Source organism: Sarcophilus harrisii, chromosome 1 (assembly GCF_902635505.1).
Source record: "Sarcophilus harrisii chromosome 1, mSarHar1.11, whole genome shotgun sequence".
Classification (NCBI taxonomy): domain Eukaryota; kingdom Metazoa; phylum Chordata; class Mammalia; order Dasyuromorphia; family Dasyuridae; genus Sarcophilus; species Sarcophilus harrisii.
Window position 1 is genome coordinate 669,270,709 of NC_045426.1, and position 25,124 is coordinate 669,295,832.

The 25,124-nt window shown below is 42.0% G+C and overlaps 2 protein-coding genes and 1 long non-coding RNA gene across 7 annotated transcripts in view; 2 read left to right on the forward strand and 1 right to left on the reverse strand.

Moving 5' to 3' along the window:
• The first annotated feature begins 211 nt into the window (after positions 1-211).
• INSL3 (insulin like 3) lies at positions 212-2,289 on the forward strand. Its single transcript, XM_003762760.4, has 2 exons — positions 212-447; positions 1,751-2,289. Exons 1-2 carry the CDS (start codon positions 279-281, stop codon positions 1,990-1,992), a joined length of 411 nt encoding a protein of 136 aa, XP_003762808.1. The 5' UTR covers positions 212-278; the 3' UTR covers positions 1,993-2,289.
• A 2,156-nt stretch (positions 2,290-4,445) lies between these two features.
• The window catches only part of B3GNT3 (UDP-GlcNAc:betaGal beta-1,3-N-acetylglucosaminyltransferase 3), a 33,591-nt gene continuing 12,912 nt past the window's right edge, over positions 4,446-25,124 (reverse strand). Inside the window, exons 2-4 of one of the 3 annotated variants that reach the window (XM_023498459.2) lie at positions 24,293-24,394; positions 8,425-9,063; positions 4,446-7,014 (exon numbers count right to left, since the gene is read on the reverse strand). In XM_023498459.2, the coding sequence (XP_023354227.1) occupies positions 6,454-7,014; positions 8,425-9,057 (1,194 nt within the window). In that variant the 5' untranslated portion in view covers positions 9,058-9,063; positions 24,293-24,394 and the 3' untranslated portion in view covers positions 4,446-6,453. Of the gene's footprint in view, positions 7,015-8,424; positions 9,162-24,292; positions 24,395-25,124 lie in introns of all 3 variants that reach the window. The other 2 variants (XM_003762763.4, XM_023498457.2) reach the window with 2 other exon arrangements.
• LOC116420801 lies at positions 6,455-11,285 on the forward strand. Of its 3 annotated transcripts, none has more exons than XR_004231252.1 (6): positions 6,455-6,539; positions 6,913-7,067; positions 7,689-7,796; positions 9,539-9,603; positions 10,113-10,219; positions 11,139-11,285. It is a non-coding gene; the product is annotated as an uncharacterized LOC116420801 (long non-coding RNA). The 3 variants fall into 3 exon arrangements; XR_004231253.1 differs by having other exon boundaries at positions 9,539-9,599; XR_004231251.1 differs by lacking the exons at positions 6,455-6,539; positions 6,913-7,067; positions 7,689-7,796 and having other exon boundaries at positions 9,156-9,603.

Genomic DNA, 25,124 nt, shown 5'->3' on the forward strand with positions numbered 1-25,124 from the left:
CCCTGTGGTCCCCTCCAGGATCTCCCTGCCTTATTCCCTAGCTCCCTTCTTCTGGGCCTCTCATTCCCCTGGCCTTCCCCTTGGCCCCTAAGGTGCTCCCTGTTCCTGCTTCATGGGCATTGAGTCCAATCAGATCTAGAACTGCCCAGGGACTTTGCAGCTGCAGGGGATGGGAGGGGGAAGGGGCAGAAGGAGGCTATAAGAGCAGGGAGATGCCCTTCCGCAGTCTCACTTGAGCAGGGAGTCACATCAGCCTCTTCTGACCCGGTGTCCGAGCCATGTCCCACCTGCTGCCCCTCCTCCTGCTCCTGCTCCTGCCAGCCCGCGGATGCTCCAGGGAGGAACCCCAGAAGCTCTGTGCCCACAACTTCATCCGAGCCCTTGTGAGGGCCTGTGGCGGCCCCCGCTGGGCCCTCCCTGATGGAAGGCAGGGCACCGGCGGTGACCGTAAGTCCCTGGGACCGGGTGGGTGGGGTCCCAGATGCTCATCTGTTTGGGTCCCTGCATCTTTAAGGTGATTGATGAGCATGTCTCCAGACTATTCTCACCTATTTCCAACTATGTCTGTTTGTCCATCTATTGCTCTGCAGTTCTTTACTAGGGCCCTGATCCAGAGGATAGGAAATAAGTATTATGGGATAATAGAAAGAGGGCCTGGTTTGGCCATAATCTGGGTCCACCTCCCAGCCTGCTCTCATAAAACCCCATATTAGAATTGGATGGGACCATCTAGGCCAAGGCTTCTTAACCCTTTCTTGGGTCCCAGCCTGGGGACTCCTTCTGGGAATCATGATGAAATAAATGGCCATTGAAGGGAGTGCCAAATTCCAGTCCCAGGTGAGTGAAAATAAAGATGCAACTTTTCCCTGTCCAAATTCACTAACTCTCCTGGAATCTAGCCAAGTCAGGGAACCCCAAGTTAAGAATACCTGATCGAGTCCAACACCTTTATTTTAATGATGAGGAAACAAAGCTGAAAAGTGACTCAGTTTACCCACGATTACACAGCTTGTGGCAGATCTGAAATTCAAACCCAGGTCTTTGGATTCCAAACCAGGTGTCTTTTTCTAGGAAAAACAAATAAGGAAGGCCTCTCTGCTATCCCCAAGCCTCATTGTTGTGCTTTATAAAACTTAAAGGGTCAAGCAAATGCTGATTATTAATAGATAATAAATATCAATGTTAATATTCTTAATATAATAAATTAAATTAATAAAATATTGGTAATCAATAATGTCAATATTAATAACATTGTTGCTAATGATTGATAATATAGGATTTAGAGGTTTACATCTTAGAGGTCATCCAGTTATTTTATAGAGGAGGGAGCTGAGGCCCCAAACAGGTGATTGACTTGCTCAAGCTCAAACAGAGTAACAAGGTCAAGATTTGAATCCAGAGGGGCAGCTGGGTGGCTCAGTGGACAGAGCACCAGTCCTGAAGTCAGGAGGACCTGAGTTCAAATCCTACCTCAGACACTCCTGGCTGTCACCCTGGGCAAGTCACTTAACCCCAAATGGCCTCAACAATAAACAAACAAAAAAACAAGATTTGAATCCAGAACCAATGTTCTTTCCCACTATATCACAGTATACAGTACTTCATTGAATGTCAGAGAGATTAAGCAATTTCGTTTATGGGCTTGTGGTCCACATTGATGACCCTTAGATGGGGAAGGAGGATTGGGGGGGTGGGGGACAGGGGACACATTTTGCTGATGTCCTTGGTCTCCCCTCCCTCCCTCCCTCAGGAGAAATACTTCAGTGGCTGCACAACAGATCCTTCCGGGGCCTGGCCCCGGATGCCGACGTGGGTGAGGAGTCGGACGTGGGGCTGCTGCCCAGACCCGGCCTGGCTCTGGATGCAGGGGGGCCGGAGCCCCCCTCGGGGATCCAGAGGGCCCCCCGCCGGCGAAGAGCCCCCAGCCCAGCCAAGCACTGCTGTAGCAACGGCTGCACCAAACAAGACCTGCTGGCCTTCTGCCCCCGTTAGTTTCCCGGACTGGGAAACTGAGGCCCCGGAAGTCCGTGGACTTCTCCCGGTGCTCCCACGGGAGCAGAGAGCCTGGGGCCAATCTCAGCCCCCCAAGGACTAACTTTTGGGTTCACACCGGTGGACCCAGGTCTCCCTGGAGCAATCCGCCCCGGCCTGGTCTGTAGTTCCTGTAGCCAGGAAAGCCCGGTTCCCTCCACTAACCCCGAGCTCTAACATTGTGACTTCAGATGTCCAGATTTTGTCCTCTGTAACTGCCTCCGGGGGAAAAATCCCTAAGAAACTGGCAAAAGGTTATGTTTGTCTGTGCTGTGTTGGGGGATGGGCTGGAGACCTTGGCTGACGTCACTCCCAGCAGCAAATTGGGTCATTATCCTCCCAGTGCAAGGAGAAAAAACCTCCAATGTGGTGGTGGGCGGTCCCTAATCTCCCTGGGGTGGAGAGTGTGGGAACCTTCTTTGCCCCCAACTTGCAGATAAGGCCCCTGAAAAGCTAAGATAACATTCCGGATCAGAACAGTGCAAGGCCCTTGTGTGTCTCAAAGTAAAGGAAGAACTTAAAATCACAAAACCGGCCTCTAAAACGGGTCTCCCGCCTCCGCGGCGGGTTCCTTTTCCTGCGCGGAGCTGCCTTTGTGGATTTTGGAACCTCAGCATGTGGCTACGACCTTCATGGCCCAGAAATCCACTGGGTCCCAGCTCTTAGTGGCTCAGGGGAAAGAACTCCGAGGGCCGGGTGACCCCTGAGACCCTGTTATTAGCTGTGACCCTGAGCCGTTCACGTTTTAGTGCCGCTGTCTGCCTCAGTTTCTTCAGCTGTAAAACGGGGATAATAATAGCACCTACCAACCCAGGGCTGTTGAGAAGATCAAATGGGATATTTGCAAAGTGCTTCCATAGCACAGTAACTGTCATACATAGTGATTTCCTTCTTGTCTGGCTGTCCTCCCCACATGGCCATATCTCCTCCATCTCCGGTATCGATTGAGCTTAGAGTAAGGAAGATTTCTGGCACGGAAAGGTGGGAAAGGAAACCCAGAAATCTAGAGGGGGAGAAAAATTGGGAGTCCAACCACTGATGCTCCCTTCAAATAAGAGCTTCCGGGAACATGGGCTCTGGGTCATATTCAGAGATCATGGATGGGGAGAAAGATAGGTTCACAGAGCTTTCAGCAATCATTTTATTGGGGAATACCAAAGCCCTGCCATTGTACCACTCCCCCCCAGCATCCAAGTCCCCAAAAGTTAGCAGGACTCAGTAGAAAGTCCCCAGGGCTTGGATTTAAGTCCTGGGATCTTACTATTGTTGTTTTCAGTCATGACCGACCCCATTTGGAATTTTCTCAGCATTCAGTTTACTATTTCCTCCTCCAGCTCATTTTACAGATTAGGAAACTGAGACGAACAGGATGAAGTAACTTGCTCAGGGTCACACAGGTAGGAAGTGTCTGAGGCAGGATTTGAATTTGGGTCCTCCTGACTCCAGGGCCAGTGCTCTAGCCATTGAACCACCCGGGGCAACTGCTCCCTCAAACCCACCGCTAAAACGAGAAGGTAATAGTAGATTAGATTATAAACATGTGGATAAGAACAGGGGAGGGCTTTTGAGTCTCTTTGTATCCCTCATGCTTAGCTCAGTACCTGGTGTCTGGCAGGAGTTTAATAACAGTAGTAATAGTAATAATAATTGCTTTCCCTAGACCAGATGGGCATCTAAAATCATTTCCACTAGAGCCAGAGAAATATATCAGTTGCCTGATATCACAGTAATGAGTCTCAGTGATAGGATTTTAACCTGGGTCCCCCAGCTCTGGAGGCATTGATTCCCCTGCCATCCCATGTTATCACTGGGCTAGGTTGTGTGGTTACATATCCCATGTAGGACTTCAGCCTGTGGGATTTCCTGGGAAATGAGGACTCTTGGTGAAAGAGGGCTCCTCCTTCCTTCTCTGGGGTATGATTTCCTGAGGAAGATGGACCCCGAGGGAAACTCAAAGTATCACAGGATTTAGACCTAGGAAAATCTCAAAAGCCCATCCAGTCCAAACTCGCCCATTTTGCAGATGGGAAAATAAGTTTTGAGAAGAGAAAGAGTGCCTAGTCATGGTTTTGTGGAAGGAATACAGGATCTACAATGAGAGGACCTGGATGGATGTGTTTCAGGCCTTTTTAATTATTACCTATGTGAGTCCAGCCTGGTTGTTTGCTAATTAGATAGTCCAGTGCACACTGATCTTAATCTTGAAGCCCCGAGTTCAAATTTGACCTCAGAGCTTTGCTACCTGTGTGACTATGGCTTTGTACCTCAATTTCCCCATCTGCAAAATGGGGCTCATAATAGCAGTAACATCCCAGGATCTGAGAGAATATTTTTAAAGAGGCTTGACATATCACACTTAAGAAAGTCTCGGGTTTCCTTCATTTGATTGCCCATGACCCAAGTTTTTTTTTTGGTTTTTTTTTCAGGAAGAGGCTGGTTTCAAAAGCTTCTGGGGTCTTTCTGCCTTTAGGCTACAATCCCACGATCTTGACCAAATAACTCCAAGGCATTCCCACAAAATGAAGGCTCTGGAAGAGATAACCTTCAAGTTCCCATTTGCTGGCAAATTATAATCATGATCTTAGGTTAATCAGTGCACAACTGGCCCAGTCAGATCAAGCAGTCCCTGTTAAAAACAGGCTTCATGAGCAGATCTCACTCCAAATCTGCTGCTCGAATCTACTCCCATTTAGGGCAAGCAGCTAATCCAGTGGCTTTATGCACTGTCAAAGGTATCCTCCCAACCTGGCCTTTTCCTAAGGCAGTCATTTTCTCTAGGGCCTTTTCTCGACAATGACTGCCTGTGCCTCGTGCCTGGAACACCTTCCCTCTTCTGCTTCTTAGTTCCCCTGTATTCTCTCAAGACTGAGCTCAAAAATCCACCTTAAGCAAGAGGCCATTCTCAGGCCCCCTCTCCTAGCCCCCAGCCCCATCCTGTGCTTCCCCTTCCAAAGTTCCTTTCCAGCCATTCTGTCTCTCTGTTTACCTAGTGATTTACATTGTGGATTTTGTCCTTTGTTCTCCAAGACCCTGAAATCAGGGAGGTGATGACGTGGCGTGCAAGTGAACTGGATTTAAGTGAGGGAGGCTGGGCAAGGTCCCCTGCCTCACTTCCCCCCAGAGCCCTCTGGGCCCAGTGGCCAGATAGAACTCAGGACAATTGCAGATGGCCCAGGATGCAATGGGAGACTTTGGCCTTTTAAGCTAAGGTCTTCAACAGGTTTCGATTTGATTTAGGCAACACCCATTCAGTGCTGAAGGTTGGGTACCCAACCGAGGCAAAGAATCTCCAGATCCCCTGTTATACAAGAAATTACTGGAGGGCCGGGATGGATTTTTGTTTTTCTTCGCACTCTCAACTCTTTTAGCTCTTAGCAGATAATTAATAAAAGTTAAACAGGGGTTCTGGGTGGGGAGGGAAAAAGCAACATTCTAAGGATAGGAGTCTAAATTCCTTAGGGATTTAAGTCGGGGAAGAGAGAGGCTCATATCTGTCCTCTGGATCTCTGAATAAACTCCACAGAAAAAACAACCCTCAGCCCAAATTAGGCGGGAAGATGATGTAGGCTGTGCAGAGCTTGCCTTGTGGGGCCCCACTCTTTCCCCAGCTCCTCGGGTTTCAGAGTAATGCAGGGGGATGACTAGAGACCACTCCTGATCTCACCCCTGAGAGAGGAAGAGAGAAGCCACATGCAGGGTGGCGTAGAGGAGAGAGAACTGGACCTGAATTCAAATCTGGTTTCATATTTACTAGCTGTGTGACTCCAGACAAGTCACTTAACCGCTGCCTGCCTCAGTTTCCTCAACTGTAAAATGGGGATTTTCTTCCCTTAATTAATGAATTCACAAGCATTTGTTTGTGAGAATCAAGTGAGATAATATTTGATAAGTGATTTAGTACAATGCCTGGCACATAATAGATAAGTGCTTGTTTCCCTCCTTCCTCACTTTTTGAGTAAAGCCTGTAAAAAACCCACTTCCCTCCTTAAACAAATTTTTCCTCAAATTGTGTGGCCCTATGCCCTGGTCCCAGCTGTGATCTTCTCTCACCCTCGCTGCAGCCTAGGGGAAGGACTCTGTCCACTCTGCTGATTAAGGAAATCGAGGTAGGATATTGGAGAGGGACTCATCCAAGGTCATTCCAGTTGGGCGTACCACAGAGACTCAATGTTCCCTCCAACCCCCAGTGAAAATTCACATTTCTGTAAGCTTACAAGATGTGTTCCTCACACAGCCCTGTGAGGTAGGTCATGTCCAGTGAGCTCCCCATTTTACATAGGAGAAAGCCGATTCAGATTCGGGGAAATGACTTGGCCAAGGTCACATGTTGATTCAGCCGTTTTCTGTCCTAGTTTGTTCTGAGTTATCACGTGCTGTCTCAGTCTCTTCAGGGTCTGACCCTCTAGTCCTCTAGACCCGCCCTCAGTTACTCGGGGTAGCCAGGACTGACTTGCTACATTTCAGATCTGGCTTCTTGAGGGCATCCCACATCAGGAGCATCTCATAGGGTAAGAAGCGATGAACCAGCAGCAGGTCCTGATAGAAGCAGGGGTCAAAGGACCCTATGCGGGGGGATGGTGATTGAACCCCGACCATCCTGACCCCCATGTGCCTGGCTGGGGCTAGCCCTTCGTGCTCCAGGCACATGCCCAGATAGACATCATCAATGGGGAAGAGAGGGATGGCGTGGGAGGCGTGCCGGATGGCCCGAGCTGTGAATCCGGACATCAGGATCCCACCGCCCCCACAGTAGGGGGGGTACCTCTCTTCCTTCATCACCATCTTGGAGACGAAGTATTTGCTCCATGGTATTCGGATGGGCCCCACGTTACGTATGACGTGTCCCACGTACAGGTGCTCGTCTGCTTTATTGCCTTGCAGGTAGACTACCATGTTGTTCGTGTGAGCAAAGACATCGTCATCACCATTGAAGATGAAGGAAGCATCAGGGAAGTGGAGAGCCTGCCACTCGAGAAACAGGACCTACCGGAGGAAGGAGAGCAAGGGATATGATGCTGAGTCCTCCAGTGGCCACGGTACACCCCAGTTAGTCTCTGAGGCTCTTCCTAGCTCGTGAAGCTCCCGTTGGTTCCCAATACCCTCTAGAGGAGCCTAGGGAAGAATTTCCTCCCCGTCTTACCAATAGAGATAGACCCAGGGTCTATCCTATCCAGGAATCTGAGGGTTCCAATGCTTAAAGTGATCTAAACTGGTATTTCCCAAACTCATTTAGCATTAGAACCTCTTGGCGCTTGAAATACCCAGAAGGGACTATTGGTGCTAACCTAGAGTGAGAGAATGTGAGAATGATCCCTCTAATAAAGTGGGGGACAAATGCTGGAAAATTTAGAAATTAAACTGAGTTTGATACTGAAAACTGAAATAATAATTATTTTTAAATCATTTCCCCTCTGTGTGTTTTTTATTTTCTCTTCTACAGTATGATATAATGGATATTGGTTCTGAAGATAGAAAACCTAGGCTCAGATCTCTCCACAGATGTACATTAGCCAGGGGACTAGCTTACTAGCTACAGCAAGTCTTTAGACCTCTCGCTTCAGTTTGCTAGTGTGTAAAATGGGAATAAAAATCCTCACCTAAAGTTTAAAGTGTTAGGAATTATGAATTATTATTTTCGAGCCCCTATTATTTTCCAGGTGCTATGCGTGACACTGGGGACAAAAGACAAAAGTGAGAGTCCCTCCCCTCAAGGACCTCACTTTCCACTGAAGAGGGGGAAGGAGGACAAGGATGTTCACAGATAAGTAAATAATATAAAAATAAAAATAAATAAATAAAATAAAGGATAAGTGAAAAAAAAAAATCCAAAATGGAGATGGCACTTGAAATGAGATTCTGATGTCCTGAGATCCCTCCCAACTGATGTCCTGTACCCCAACTCTGACATCTCATATCCTAAGGTCCCTTAAGCTCTGACACCCTGGGCTCAAGGGTCCCCATTGGCTCTTGTGATTCTGCGAAATCGACATGTTAGAAAGAAAAAACCCTCAGATTCACCCAACCTTTAGTCACTATGTCAAACAGTAAGGCTCGGTGGACAGCTAGTCCAATACTCTCATTTCAGAGAGGGCCTCAAAGACAAGAGGGCCTGGGATTAGCCCAAAGTCACCCAGTAAATTGAAGACAAACAGATTCAGGACTACAGTTCAGGTTTCTCTTTTTCCTTCACCACACTGCCAAGAGGAAGAAATTACTATTATAAATAGAGAAGATTGATGCTAACTGAAGATATCACGAAGGAGTTGGACAGAGAGAGACTTCAGGCCATGGGATGATCCAATTTTCTCAAAGTACAGCAGCTCCAGGTGGTGGAGTTTGAGATTGGAAAGGAGAAAGGTACCATCATCTCCCACCCCGGGGTTGGCCACTCACCTGCTTCAGGGTCAGATTGAAGAAAGTGTCATGGAAATCCCACTGGATAATATCACCATAAGCCCGGGCCTCCATGGCCAGGAGCTGGTTCACTTTTTGAGCTTCCAGGATATCAGACTCTGTGCCCACCAAGAAGAGCCGGCAGATGGTGGCTCCCTTGACCTCCCTCTCCTCTCCCCATGTCCGACGAATGAGATCCCGCCTCTCATAGTTCTTAGGAGATGACTTGATGGCCAGAAGGAGGAAGGGAGAACCCAAGGCTCCGGGAGACCCTGTACATTTATTTGGGGGGACATTCTGAAGGATCGGGAAATCCCGGCAATGTTTGTAAAGGAGGAAGTTCTGGATGTTCCGGGGTTCGGCCGCAAAGCCAGACGTGTTGGCCACAGAGTCGTTGGCAAAGCAAGGTTCCACAGGGCGTTGAAACACGATGGGGGGCTGGGTCTCTGAGACCTTTTGCTGCTGCTGCCACTCTAGGACTTTTAGGTGCTGAGGCTCGAGGGTTTCTGAACCTTGCCAACGGTTCATGTAGGGATGCTGTAAGACTCGGTCATGGAAAAGGAAAAATAGGAGCCCAACAGTTAAGGGCAGGAGGACCAAGATCTGAGTGCATCCTTTCTTCAGTGATCGCATGATGTCCTGGGCAAGAGAGGAGGGCAGATGAAGTGAGAGAAAACCTTAGGCGTAGGGTAGGAATGAGTGGGTTTGGAATGGTCACTTCTCTCTGGGTCTTAATTCTGCAATCGTAAAATGAGCAGTCTGGTTAAATGATCTGTTAACTTCAAATCCAAAACCCTGTGTCCCAAGGGCCCTCCCAACTCTGACATCCTGGGTTCTAAGGGCTCTCCCAGCTCTGAGTTCCTGGGTTCAAAGGGCCCTCCCAGCTCTGACTTCCTTTGTTCTAAGAGTTCTCCTTGCACTGATATTTTGTTTTTTAAAAGTTCTTCTCAGATATCATGTTCTATGTTCCAAGGGTCATCTCAAACTTTATTAACCTGAAATTGGAGAAATTTTTTAAGTAATAGAAAAAGGGAACAATAAAAATTTATTTAAAAAAAAAATAAAGCCAGAAATTGAAATTAGCTTCCCTATAACTGTCCTCCATTGCTTCTAGTTCTGTTGTCTTGGGTCAAAGAGCACAAGTTGGCTACCTTTGTCCTTTGATGGCCCTTTAGGTAGGTATGTATTTTAAAAAATCATTTAAATTTTTTTTCCAATTCAAATTCTCCTTCCCCACACATATGCATCTTTCAAAGTCATTGAAAGGATAAGGAAAAAAAGCCTATTATAAATATGTAATTATGCAAAACAAATCCAGAAGAAAAGAAGGAAGGAAGGAAGGAGGGAAGGAAGAAAGACTAAGGAGGAAAGGAGGAAGAGAGAAAGAAAGGAACAAAGAAAAAAGAGAAAGGTAGAAAGGAAGGAAGGAAGGAAGAAAGAAAGGTAAAAGGGGAGGGAGGAAAGCAAGGAAAGGAGGGAATGAAAGAAAAAAGAAAGAAAAAAAGAAGGAAAAAAGGGAGGGCAAGAAGAAGGAAGGAAAGAAGGAAGAGAAGGAAGGAGGGAGGTATGCTTTAGCCCGAAAACTTATTTTCTTTTCCTATAATTTAATGAATGATAATAGTTAATATTAATAATTATATTTTAATTACATTTCTGTTATTCTTAAACTGTCTTCTGGTTCCCTTTAGATCTTTGGACACATTTGGGCTTGGAATCAGATGATCTGAGATTGAATTCCCAGATCACTCACTTCTTGTGTGACCTACCATGGACATCTCTACCTCTTGGGCCTCAGGTTTTTATCCATAAAATAAAGGGGTTGGATTACTAGAACACCACTCCATGCTCCTGTGATCTCCCCCCATCCCTGCCTCTGGGAGTAACATTCTTGCATCCTTCCACTGCTCCTCCTGCCACAGACCTCAGCCTCCTCACCATCTCGGTTCTCCTCTGATCTTGCTCACCTTTGCTGTTGTTCCTCTGGAAATACAGCCCCTAAATTAGATGGTGTTTTTCAGGTATTTCTGCTCAGGGTAGAAACCAGCAAGGCAGCTTTCCTCCCTCATTCTGGAAGCTCTATTTTTCTTAGCTCAGCTTAGAGTTACATGAGCTTTATGAGATCAGGGGTGAGGTCCACCTGTCAGCTCATGTAACATTGTGGCCAATATTTCACATGCTCTTTATTACATGAATTTCTGGTTTTCTTAGATAATCCCCATCTTGTGCTTGTGTGTCTGGATTTCAGAGCACAAGTACTCACTCTAAAGGGAGAAGCTGGGTCTCCCAGAGTCCTCCGGGGCAGATGTGCCCCCCATGTCTGCAGGATCTTGAGGGGAGGAAGGTTCAGGGCAGATTGCCATAAGGTAGGGTAACTCCCTCAAGAGGAAGCAAGCATACAACCCCCCAACAGATATTAGCCACCTGCAGCAAAGGTCCACTCCTCCCGAGCTAGTTACAGTTCTAGTTACCCAGAGCTCCTAGTGGGATTCCACTGTGCATGGTCAATCTTTTGTACATCCATGTTCTTCCACTGTTCACAGGCTTCCTGTATCTCCTGAACTGGAGTTCAACTTTCTTGCAGCCCAAGCATTTTCTCTACCCCAGTCACCCAGTGCACAATTAATGCTTCATAACTTGATTAAATGATTTCTGTAATCTTTTCAAATACATGAGAACACCCTCTCAATATCTTTCTACAATTTATGGTCTTACAGATTTGCCTGAGGCTCTGAGAGATTACTGCCTTGCTGCTTAGTCATTTTGAGTGCTGCCGGTCGTGACCCGAATTTGGGATTTTCTTGGCAAAGACACAAAAATGGCATTTCCTTCTCCAAGTCATTTTACAGTTGAGCTGAGGCAAAGTTAAGGGACTTGCCCAGAATCACATAGCTAGTGTCTAAAGTCAAATTTCAACTCACTCCTTCCTGACTCCAAGCCCCATGTTCTATCCACTTAATTGTCCAAGCTGACTTGATCAGCTAGTGTCAGAGGCAGGATCTGAATCTGGGTCTTTACTCCAAGTTGAACAATTCTCTCCATCCGCTATTCTGTGTCATCTAGGAGAGAATGTCAGTCCCACATGTGCCAAGGAACTAGAAACTGAGTGGGTGCCATCAGTTGGGGAATGGCTGAATAAGTTGTGGTATATGAATGTTATGGGATATTATTGTTCTGTAAGAAATGACCAGGAGGATTTCAGAAAGGCCTGGAGAGACTTACATGAACTGATGCTGAATGAAATGAGTAGAACCAAGATTACATTATACACGGCAGCAACAAGATTATACCATGATCAATTCTGATGGATGAGGCTCTTTTCAACAATGGGGCGATTCAGGCCCCTTCCAATAGACTTGTGATGGAGAGAGCCATCTGTACCCAGAAAGAAGATTGTGGGAACTGAGTGTGGATCACAACATAGCATTTTCACTTTTTTTGCTATTTGCTTGCATTGTTTCCCCTTTTTTGATCTGATTTTTCTTATGCAGCATGATGATTGTGGATATATATATACATATATATAAGAATTGCACATGTTTAATATATTTTGGATTACTTGTTGTCTAAGGGAAGGGATAAGGAGAAAGGAGGGAGAAAAAAATTTGGAACACAAGGCTTTGCAAGGTTGAATGTTGAAAACTATGCATATGTTTTGAAAATAAAAAGCTTTAAAATTAAAAAAAAAAAGGGGGGGGGGAGGGTCGGAGTTCATACTCACTAAATCCAACCTCAACCTGGAGCATACTAGGTATAATGACTCAATAAACTTTGAGATATCTGTGAACTCTGATATTCTCTGTTCTCTGCTACCTCTGATAGCCTCTTGTCCACGGCACTCTCCAATTGGCAGGATCCAAACCTGGATTTTGCCTCCCCAGTAGGCAGCTGACTTCTGTAGCACGCATAATTGATCATTGTCTCAGTCACAAAGACAAACCCATACTTTTTGGTTTTCCCAGAAAGTCAAAACTCAGAATGAGTTGAGAATTGAGGGACGTGCTGAAGTCCATTTTTGTTGTTACTGTTCAGTTGTTTTAATAGTGGGACTTCCTTGACAAAGATGCTGATGTGGTTTGCCATTTCCTTCTCTCAGCTACCAAATGTCTGAGGCTAGCTTGCACTCAGATCTTCCAGACCCCAGACCTAGTGCTGAAGTGTACAGGAAGCTTGAACTTTTCTTTGATGTTTTCTACAACAAAGTTAAAGACCAAGTCAACAAGGGAAAAAGCATTTAAGAAGCTCCTCCAAAGGAAGGGTACCATGTGAAGCCCAAGGGCCACAAAAGAAAGATAAAGACAGTTCTGGGCCTCTAGGAGCTTCCAGTCAATGAAAGGAGAGGGCTTTCAAACAAGATATAGGCCAGATAAATGAGGTGTTATTAGCAGCTGAAGGACAGGAGGGGATTGGAAAAGAGGTCTTTCAGTTGAGACTTTGGTGAAATTTAAAGGAAATCAGGTTCTCTAGGTTCAAGGTACAAGTGGTTTCCTTCCTAAAAGAGAAGGGCAAGCTGATGGAAGAATGGCTCTGAGAATTCCATGTTATAAGAGGACAATGAAGTGCTACTTAAAAAAAAGAAAGGAGGCGAATCCCACCTCTTGGAGAGTACCAAGGACTACAGGCTATCAGAGGGAGCAGAGAATAGAGAATGAGAGAGCTTGCAGGTACCTCAAAGTTTATTTAGTCATCATACCTAGGATCCCAGTAAGCCCCAGGCTGAGGTTGGATTTATGAGCTCCTCTGAATTCTGACATTCCTTTTATATGACACAGATAGAATAGCTGGATGGAGAGAGTTGTTCAACTTCCTCCTATACGGGAGGAAGGGGAGAGGGTGGGAGGTTTGAAGAGTAGAAAGATTATCCTCCCGGGTTATTTTTACCTTATGAATCCAATTCTCCCTGTGCAACAAGAAAACTGTTTGGATCTGCACACATACATTGTATCTAGGATATACTACAACATATTCAACATATATAGGACTGCTTGCCATCTAGGGGAGGGGGTGGAGGGTGGGAGGGAAAAATCGGAACAGAAGTGAGTGCAAAGGATAATGTTGTAAAAAAATTACCCTGGCATGGATTCTGTCAATAAAAAGTTACTATAATTAAAAAAAAAAAAGATTATCTCAAGAAACTGACTATAGGGAGGGAAAGAGAAGTAGACTTAGTGGGAAAGAGCTACTTGTTTCCCAAGGAATAAAATACTGACAAGTATTGCTGGAGGAGAGTATACAATAAAAGTTAGAGGAAGAGGCAGGAAGTTGGAAACATCCTGATGAGGACAGCATGAGAAAACAATCTGTCAATCCTTTAACAACAATAGGAAGTTTGTTTTCCTTCAGTGACAGTTACCTAAGACATGACAGAACATCCCCAGGCTTGTGAAAATAATTACCACAAAGGGAATCCTCTGGGTACAGTTCCTAAGGATTAAATCTTTCTAGAGGAGATCAACCCAAGGGACTTTCATGACACTGTCAAGAATAGAACATAGAAGATGGGGGAAATTCCAGCAAAGAACAAAAAATACCTGGAGATGTATTATAAATTATGAATGCATAGGGAACTCACTACCCAACTTTGATTTTTAAAAGATGTATATAGGAGATGGAAGCAAGGGAAAGCAGGCTCTGCTTCCTCTCCTTTTACTCCTCAATTTTTTACAAATCAGCTGTTGATTTATCTTCCTGAGTTCAAATGTGACCTTAGACGCTTCCTAGTTTGTGGCCTTGGGCAAGTACTTTACCCTGTTTGTTTAGTTTCCTCACCTATACAATGAAGTGGAAAAAGAAATAGCCAACCATTCCAGTATCTCTGCCAAGAAAATCCCAGAGGGTTTGACATCATTGACCGCTGTTGTAGACAAAGTGCTTTACAAACCTTTATGTATTATAAATCCTAGCTATTAGTATTTTTGTTATTACTTTTATATAATGTTTCCTCCCTAGGTTTTCATGACATTGCTATTTCTTGGTTATTTACAAATCTAATGTTTTTTTTTGGTTTTTTTTTGGTGAAACATCAACCAAATTTTACTGTGTGTGTGTGTGTGTGTTTATTAAAGCTTTCTGTTTATGAAACATATATGTATGGGTAATTTTTCAACATTGACCTTTGCACAACCTTCTGTTCCAAATTTTCCCCTCCTTCCCCCCACTTTCTCCCCTAGATGACAGGTAATTCATGTTAAATATGTTAATTATGTGTTAAATTCAATATATGTATACATATTTATGCAGTTATCTTGCTGCACAAGAAGGAAAAAAACTGCAAAGAAAACAAAATGCAAGCAAAAAAAAAAAAAAAAACAACAACAGAAAGAATGAGAATGCTATGTTGTGGTACACACTCATTCCCACAGTCCTCTCTCTGGGTGTAGATGACTCTCTTCATCACAAGATTATTGAAACTGATCTGAATCATCTCATTGTTGAAGAGAGTCATGTCCATCAGAATTGATCATCGTATAATCTTGTTGCCATGTACATTGATCTGGTTCTGCTCATTTCACTCAGCATCAGTTCATGTAAGTCTCTCTGAAATCATCCTGCTGGTCGTTTCTTATAGAACAACAATATTCCATAACATTCATATACCATAATTTATTCAGCCATTCTCCAACTGATGGGCATCCACTCACTTTCCAGTTTCTCTCTTCTCTTCTTTTCTATGGTGATTTCCTTAAATCCTACAGTTTAACTACTTCTATGCAGGTGACTCCCAAATATTCCTATTCAACCTTATTTTCTCTCCTGCACTCCAATTTCCTTCATCACCACCATCTTATTCAATAATTCCCACCAACTGGCCCATAAATATCTCGACTGAAGCATAAACATAAAGAGTGATCCTATAAGCAAATTAGGAGAACAAGGGATAGTCTACCTGTCAGATCTGTGAAGAAGGGAGGAATTTATGACCAAAAAATAACTAGAAAACATTATGAAATGCATAATGGATAATTTTGATTACATTAAATTAAAAAGTTTTGAACAAACAAAACCAATGCAGCCAAGATTAGAAGGGAAGCAGAAAGCTGGGGGAAAATTTTTACAGCCAGGATTTTTGATAAAGGCCTCCTTTCTAAAATATGTAAAGAACTAACTCAAATTTATAAGAATACAAGCTATTGCCCAATTGATAAATGGTCAAAGGATATGAACAGAGAGTTAAAAAAAAAATTAAAGTCAATTATAGGCATATGAAAAAATGTTCTAAATCATTACTGATTAGAGAAATGCAAATTAAGACAACTCTGGGGTACCACTTTACACCTTTTAGATTGGCTAAGGTGACAGGAAAAGATAATGATAAATGTCGGAGGGGATGTGGGAAAACTGAGACACTAATACATTGTTGATGGAATTGTGAAATGATCCAATCATTCTGAAAAGGAATTTGGAAGTATGCAAAAACTGCCCACCTTTAGATTCAGCAATGTCTCTACTGGGTCTATATCCCAAAGATATCATAAAAGAGGGAAAAGAATTAACATGTGCAAAAATGTTTGCAGCCTATTTTTATTTATTTATTTATTTGGTAATGACAAAGAACTGGAAATTAAGTAGATGCCCAACAATTGGGAAATGATTGAATAAGCTATGAAATGGAATATTATTGTTTTATAAGAAATCTTGAGCAGGCTGATTTCAGAAAAGCCTGGAAAGACTGACATGAATTGATGCTAAATGAAGTGAACAGAACCATGAGATTATTGTACACAGTAGCAACAAAATTGCGTGATCAACTGTGATGGACTTGGCTCTTTTCAACAATGAGATGATTTGAAGTAATTCCAATAGACTTGTGAAGGAAAATGGTATCTGCATTCAGAGAGAGAACTATGTATGGATACAGAATATGGATCAAAACAGTATTTTCACCTTTTTATTTTGTTGTTGTTTGCTTCTTGGGTTTTTCTTTCTTTCTCATATTTTCTCCCTTTGATCTGATTTTTCTTGCACAGCATGATAAATACAAAAATGTTTAGAATGATTGCATATGTTTAACCTATATTGAATGCTGTCTTGGGGAGGGGAAGGAAGAGAGAGAAGGAGAAAAAATGTGGAACACAAAGTTTTGCAAAGGTGAATGTTGAAAACTATCTTTGCATGTATTTGGAAAAATAAAATTCTATTCAAAATTTTTAAACATCTGAAAGGGAAGGTGAAAATATAAAAATCAAATAATCCCTGACAGCTTTGAAAAAGTTGGATCACCAATTAAAAGAAAATAAGAATAAATTGCCCTTATATATTAAGCAACTAGAGTTGGAGACAAAGCAGCTTTTAAGCTTTCCAAACTGAAAGGGGTTTAGGGAATGGGGGTAGAGAATATGGCACTGCCAATAGATCTGGTAATAGCACTGATGAAAAGAGCAATGATAATGAGAATAATAGAATATAGGAATATAGAAATATGATTTCCGATCCCAAAAACATGTTAGAAAATCTTCCAAGTTTAGGGGTATGAGGGAAAAGACTAGGGGTAGAAGTGCCAATTTAGAGGGTAAGCTAGAAATTGTCCTTTGTCCCTTTCCAGATAGGTAAAATGGTGAATCCTGTATATATTGCTTCACAAAGGATAGCAAATAGGTGAAATTTTTAAATCTCTCTCTCTCTGTCACACACACACACACACACACACACACACACACACACACACTCCTATTTCAAATGCAATGACATCCTGTCTTTGGGCGAGCCCCATCTAAATTGTGTGGCCCCTTTCAACAGACCGAGATCAATTTGTGAAGTTTAAGCCTGTTACCATGTTATTCCTTAGTCTAGACTAAAGATATCCTTTCCCATAAAGAGATTTAGTGTGATCACAGGATAGGTGATATTAGTCAAATTCTAATTAAATATCTGGGACAGATGCAGTAAGGAATCTTCTATCCAACAAAATTTAGGGCATCTCTGAAAGTCTCTGCTTTTTCTGGTGACTATATCAACTGATCATATCTCCACTATACCTGGTCATCTGGAATCCTAAGTCTTTGCATTTAGATTTGAAAAAGTATGGGAATAAGTCTCCCTAAGATAAGGACCAAGGTTTCTCCTATGTTCAGATTATTGTAAAGTGAAGGACCATAGGGAATCATATGCTTGAATCCATTGGCTTGGGAAGGAGAAAGGGAAAATCATTAGGGGCTGTTGGATCTCAGCAGGTACGCTTCTTTCATAAAAAGTAATTCTCAACATCTCCATAGATTTATCCAGTTTCCACTGAGGTTTGGGAGTCAAGGCCACAGAGGGAAAGAACATTTCTTGCTCACCTGGAATTGGGTGGAAGACCTGCTGTTTGTGCCTCAGTTGGGATAGGTATGGCTAATGAGGGCAAGTATATTATGGACATAGATATTAAGACTTGTGCCTACACAGGCGTTTACATTTCTATACTTGTTCTTGTAGGTTGGGCTAAATGGACACCCTTGGAATTGCCTGAGCCATCTTGTGTAGTTAAATACTAAATAATCTTAGGTAAAGTGTGTGAGTATGAAAGATATTTCCTTGCCAGTAATGGAAATGAAGAAGACTAAAGTACTTTGATATCTATATTTTGCATATAAGAATGTTGTGTGCCCAATGAGGAAAGTAGACTGGAGACTGACAATACATTATTCTTTTACAAGGGATTCTTTTACAAAGTATTTCAGCTCTTGTCAGGTTGGTGGACCGGGAAGTCCTGGGCCTGGACTACCAGTAAGAACTTATTGATTTTTCCATTGCTTTCTCCATCCCCTTGACCAATCATGAAAAATTTGTTGTTACTTGGAAAGGAATTCAGTATCCCATCACTACTCTTCTTCAAGGTTCACTGAATTCACCCTCATGATGCCAGTTTAATTGACTTTTTCTAGTCAAATCTGAAGGAGGCCATCTTTTCTGAGGGTAGTGGGGCCCACTTTTATACTAAATATGTAACACTGGCTGGGCTAGATGAGGCCACGTGGTTGTCAAACAGATTTATGAGGGACAAGAATGGAAAATTAACCCAAAGAAAAATTAAAGGGGAGAAACTGTAAGGAAAACCCAGTTATAGAAATATAATTTGCTAACACTCCAAAGCTTAGTAACACTCAGACTTAGAAGGAAACTCAGAGGCTTATTGTACTCCTTCAGGAAGAATTATGTGACCAGGATGGGCAATATTTGGATATAATTCCAGTTAATCCTCTCTGCTTCTTCCTGATTTCACATTCTGGGGAGTTTCCAGTGCTTTGGGAAGATTCCATACAACTAGGACAAACAGATCAAGCACTTCTTTATAGCAAAAGTCTGGGGTGGATGAAAGTGTGAAATAATTAGGAAGTGCTTTGTTTTTCAATGCTATGAGTAAAGTGAAACTATCTTCCTTTTTTGTTTATCATTAAGGCAAATGGGAATTCAATTGGGGGAAAAAAAGGGAAGGGGGATCCTTTAGCTGACTAGTTAATAATCCTGAGTTTCTAAATAGAGGTGAAAGGGAATTTGCACTCAGTTCCCAGAGAAGGGGTTCCCTAGTAGCAAAGGCCTCTAAAAGACAAAACTAGCTAACAACAACTGCTATTTATATAATGCTTTGTTTCAGGCTTTACAAATGTTAATTCATTTGTTTCTCAAAACAACCCCGTGAGGTAAGTGCTATGATTAACCTCCATTTTACAAAAAAGGAAACTGAGAAACAAACAAACAAAAGTGATTTGCCCAGGGTCATCTAAATGGAAAGTGTCTCTAGCAAGATTTGAACCCCCATCAGCTATTTATTGAATCACCTAGCCAATTGTCATCCAATCCCTACTCAGACTAATAAAGAAGTGGAAGTTTGATCTGGTGACCAGGGAACAATGATTGGGTCCGTCCATCCGTCCCTCCCTCCTTTCTTCCTTCCCTCCTTCCTTCCTTCTCTCCCTCCTTCCCTCCTTCCCTCTCTTCTCTCCTTCCTTCCTTCCTTCCTCCCTTCTCTCCCTCCTTCCTTCCTTTTTTTCCTTTATTTTTTAAATTCCCCATCCTAGGAAAAGTCCATATACTTATGGAATAGATGGAGGAGGAAGAGGAACATGATTAAAATTAAGAACTACAATTATCCCTTCTAGTGGCACCCTTGCAAAAATATAAAAATCCATGGAGAATTTTTTGACTCTTCTTATGTACTAGAAAAGACTTCTGAATTTTTTATGGGGTGTTTTACAGTATTTTATTGTAAAATCTGGATTAAGTATTTGGTCTTGATTATATTATACAATACTATACATTTATTTTATGCATTTCTGAGTTTCTAAACTTTTCCTGTGTCATCTGCTGGCCTTCATATGTTGTCTGCAGCTCCCACAAAACTTCCCAAAAAATCCCATTTAATTTCTAATGCCGACCTGTGATATATCAAAACTGTAAGGGGGGGAAAATCACAAGATAGAAGAGATAACTATATATCAGTATTGTACAGAAGTTGAGATGATAACAGCCAGCGATGCTTTAGTGCCTTCAGATTTGCAAAGTGTCATATATATATATATATTATTTTATTTCATCCTTGTAAAAACCCTTAGAAGATAGCTACTATAATTATCTTCATTTTACAGGTAAGTGATTTACTTGCTCAGGGTGTCACAGCTAAAGTATCTGAGGGAGGGTTCAAGCTCATATCTTCCCGATTTCAACCTGGCCTTAATCACTGAATAAATGTTGCCTCAATCAAACTGAGACCTGTTAAAGCCCTTAGCTTAAAAAGGCTAAGGTCTCCCACTGCATCCGGGGCCATCTCCAGTCATATTTGGCCACTGGACCTAGATGTCTCTGGAGGGGAAAGGAAGACTTTATACAACCCTCTCTCACTTATATATCCAACTCCTTACTCATGCAAGTCATAGCATCTTCTTCCTTCTGTCATGGTCCTCTTTGACAATGAAAGATGAACAATCATTATTGTATATCTTATAATATTGTGGTGATTAAAATCCAACCTCACTCTCGTCCCCTCCCAATTTTTTTTTTCTTCAAAATAACTCAGGAAGTGATTGTGGTTAGGACTCCTGCACCTAACTCAAGTACTTCTGTTCTCTACCTTATTGTTCAATAACATATAGTAGGTATCCTTTTCTTTCAAATAAGGGACTTGTGGAATTAGGGGAACAGCAGGACTTCTTAATCGTGTGTGTGTCCTGGAATCCCTTAGGAATCAATCTAGTGACGTCCAGGTGAAGATGTCTTCTTAGAATCATTTTAAACCCATAAAATAAAATACATAGAATTTCCAAAGAAACCAATTTTATTAAAACACAATTAGCAAAATAATGATAATAAAAACAAAACCAATTTCATTGGACTCTAGATTAATGATCCTTATTTAGTGTATTTTAAAGTTGGGGCAGCTAAGTGGATTGAGTGTTAGCTATAAAGTCAGGGAGACTCATCAACCAGAGTTCAAGTCCAGTCTCAGACTGTTATTCTAGGCAAGTTATTTAACTCGTGTCTGCCTCAGCTTTCTCATCTGTCAAATGAACATGGCAAACCAGACTAGTATCTTTGCCAAGTAAACTCCAAATGGGGTCACAAAGAGTTGGACATGACTGAAAAACAATTCAACAACAAAAGATTGGAAATCTGAAAAAAAACAAAACCCAAGACATAGGGTGCTTATTAAAAATAATGGGTTCCTCACTTATAGCATTTACAAAATTCTGTCTTAAAATTAGCATTACTTCATAGTACACAGTAAACAAAATATTCTTCTTTTTGCTCATCTTCACTGTCTATACTGATTAAGCAAAACACTGAATTTGCCCTCAAAATTTTGAATCCTTTCAGAAATGGCATTTTTGTCAGTGTGGTGAAGAGAATGTGAGCTGAATTCATATTACAAGTTTTTCCTGAACCTATATTGAAATAAAAAAATGTTATCTGTATCATCTGTGCTGTGGACCTAATTTTCTTCACACTACTCCTGGCCATTTTGGTTGTCTATACAGCAATCAACCTATTGACAACTTCATTACCCTTGTATGATTTGGATTTTTAATGACATGTACTGTTCCAAGATTTCTATTATTTGTATTAAGCTCTTCCTCCAAAGCTGTTCTAGGATTCCAGTGTTTATTCTAGGACTGTTTTGTTTTGTTTTCTGAGTGAATCATATTAGAATTGTTTTAAGATTATTTGGTGGCAGAAAGTGCCCTAGAAAATGGTGGGGATCTTGCCACCAAGAGATAGGATGTGGAAGGAATAGTTTTATGTCGGTTGGGTAGGTTCTTTTTTTTTTTTTTTTTCTGAAACAATTGGGGTTAATTAAGTGGCTTGCCCAGAGTCACATAGCCAGGACGTGTTAAGTGTCTGAGATTAAATTTGAAGTCAGGTCCCTCTCACTTCAGGGCTGGTGCTTTATCCACTGAGCCACCTCACTGCCCCTGGGTAGGTTCTTTAAGAAGGGCAGAGAGGCTGTTTGGAGAATTGGTATAGGGAGTTTTACTAGTTTGAGACTGGGCTGGGGAGAACTGGCATGGAGTTTTGCAACAGATTTTCCTGTCCTTCAGGGAATGTCTTCCTGACCTAGCCCGGGTAATTGCCACACTGAATGCAGAAGCTTATGGGAGTAGCTGTTGTTATATGAATTAGTATCTTTTTAACTTCAGGAATTACAACCTTTTAATCCTTTATCACTAGTAAAAAATTTTAAATTGTATTTTATGGTCCATAAGTATCCTATTTCATTTTAATCATGAGCCTGAAACCACTGGACTGACATGAATTAACCTAACCCAGAATACTTCTTCTACCCACCCTTCTTGGGAACTGCCTCTTTCTGCTGATGACATCATTCTTTTCCTAAATGGCCAAGTTCATAACCTCAGCATAATTTTTGACTCCAAATGTGCAGTTGCCATATCTTGTTAATTTTTTCTCTATAGTTTCTCTTATATATACCCCCTTCTCTCCATTCACTTGGTTGTTACCATGGCTCATCAAGCCCTTATCATTTATTAACTGGATGACTGCAAGAGCAACACTCATTGTTGTCCAGGACACAAGTCTCTCGCCAGCCTAGTTCATCTCCTGCACAGCTGCCACAGATTTTCCCAAGCACTTACTTTGTGCCTGGCATGATATTGAGTTCTATGGATACAAAGAAAGGCAAAAAATTGTTCCTGCCCTGAAGGACCTTCCAGACTAATGGGAAAGCCAATATGCAATCAACTATGAACAAACAAGATATAAACACATATATTATATTATATATATATACAAAGTATATATGTATAAACTATATATGAAACAAATCTATACTTCATATAAGAAAATATGCCATACTATATATGGCATATATACTGTTCATGAAAATTTTGCTACACACATCACAAATTTACCACATATCAGAAAAATTGCTACATATGATATATATAGTATACATAAATATATATTACACATTATGCTATGTATCAAAAACATGATGTATATGAAAAATATGTATCAATAGACACTATACATGACATATATATGTATATATATATAGTGAAAATATCAAAGTTAATAATAACTCATTTTTCCTGCATTAATTCCCCAATGTAAATTATTTTATACTGTGTTAATTTTAAAACTGGATCTGCAACCACCTGATTACATCCTTGAATTGAGCTCAGGATTTCCACATTCCTTCTGAGTTAGTTTAAAGTTATAATTAATGGAGGAAATGGTTAATACCATCAGCTTTGGAGAAAATACCAAGGCCAGGTTATCTTTAAATTCTGAAGCTAGATCTAAAGATAAATTTTCTTTCCAGAAAGCTTTATCTCTCTAACAAACCTTCCTAGGAACCAGGAAGTACTTAAACACAGGTCCATTAACAAGGCCAGCAATATGCAAATAGATCCCATAAATCAATCAAGCATCCCTCAGTGACAGAAAGGGGTGGTTACTAGCCCTTTTCCTTGATGTAACCAACCATCTTGTCTTTACCCCATTCTCCCAAGATGCTGTCTACCCTGTAACCAATCATAATGTTTTCCTCATCTACCTCACTCACCCAAACTATATATGAAGGCTAGTGAGCCCTACCTTGGGTCATTGAGAGAGGCCATTGATGCACTTTCTTGGTTTCTATTAGTTTAATTAATAAATTGACCATTTATTAATAAATTATTATTAATAATGCTCAGACCATTGTCTCTCAGTTTACCTTAATTTTCAAATGGAAGACACTATATGACAAATAAATAACACTATATGTGACAGACACATCTATCTATATGACAAATAGGAGATAAAAAGCAAATGTGTAGTCCTGTTATTCCTCTTCTCAATAAATTACAGTGACTCCCTATTGCCTCAAGGATTTAATGGATTTCATAACCAGGCTGTGACATAATTTTCCAGTCTTATTATACATTACCTTGCCTATTCTAAAATTTCAATCTACTCTTCTTGCCGCTCGTCATGGACTGCTCGATCATCTTTCATCTTTGTGGCTTTACAATGGTAACAAATGGCAATAAATATATTTTTCCTTCAATTCTGCTTCTTAAAAATTCCTTGTTTCTTGAAAAATTCGAATCACCTTATATACAGATGTCCCTAGCTGTAAGTGCTCTCCCCACCTAAATTACCTTGCATGTATATAGTTCTAGCTGCATGTACTATATACTGTAATAGGATATATACTCCTTGAGGGAAAAGATGGCCATTTCTGTCTTTGTATTCCTAGTACTTGGCAAGAAGTAAATGCTCAATAAGGGTGTGTCTGTTTTTCTTCCTTCTTTCCCTCCCTTTCTCCCCTCCCTCCTTTCCTTCCTTTCTTTCTTCTTTCCTTCCTACTTTCTTCCTCCTTCCCTCCCTCCCTTCCTTCCCCCTCCCTTCCCTTTTTCCCTGAAGTCAGGTTCAAATCCTTCCAGATACTTACTAGCTGTGTGTACTGCTTCCTTCCCTTGAGCCTCAGAACCACATACTTAGCGCCAAAGAGACCTGAGATATTCCTTTTTTTATGGATCAAGTCATTTGAGGTCTACAAAGAGAAAACAGTAAACTTTCTCTTTACACAGCCCTTATCTCCCAGACCTTTCTCCTCTAAGAGGAATTTCAGACACCCTGAAGTAAATCTGTTTCCTCTCTCCTTCCCACTCTTCCATAGTTCCTCCAGAGGAGACTTGGAGCCATTAGCTATGAACCCCCAGTCTAGGGAGGGCCTGCAGTCAATACTTAAGATCCTGGCCCTCCCCTTCCCCCACTGCCTCCTATAGAACACTTTATCCCAAAGAAGACCCAGGCAGTATTATCTCTAAAATATATATGGGACCTAGAGTCCCAAGAGTCCTAACTCTCTCACTTTTTGCCTTCAGATTGCATTTTCTACCCTCTTGCCTCAACCTAGGATTTCTTTCCAGCCCAACCCCCTCTCGGCTTCGGAGCCTTTTGTTGGGAGAGTCTCACAAAGTCTGAGCAAACAGAGAGATCAACCGTCTCATCATTGTTCCCCCAGGGCTGAAACCTAGGGTTTTTGCTCAGTCTCCTCCCCTTTCTTTTCTGTACTCTCCCACTCGCTGTCCTTCCCCCAACATATCCTCCTGCTCTTCTGCACATACCAGACCCCAAGAGTTGAAGTCCTGCGGCCCCCTTCTCCAGACAACACTATCCTTCTCCTTCAAGGTCCAGTGTGAACATCATCTCTTCCAGCAAGTCTTTGTCGTGAGATACCCACTTCTAGATTTGAAGTCAGGTTCAGATCCTTCCAGACA

What these genes read in the sequence shown, in the direction of transcription:
- INSL3 (XM_003762760.4), top strand. Translation starts at nt 279, where the DNA reads ATGTCCCACCTGCTGCCCCTCCTCCTGCTCCTGCTCCTGCCAGCCCGC. An exon ending in GCAGGGCACCGGCGGTGACC is followed by an intron (nt 448 to 1,750) that starts GTAAGTCCCTGG and finishes TCCCTCCCTCAG; the next exon opens with GAGAAATACTTCAGTGGCTG.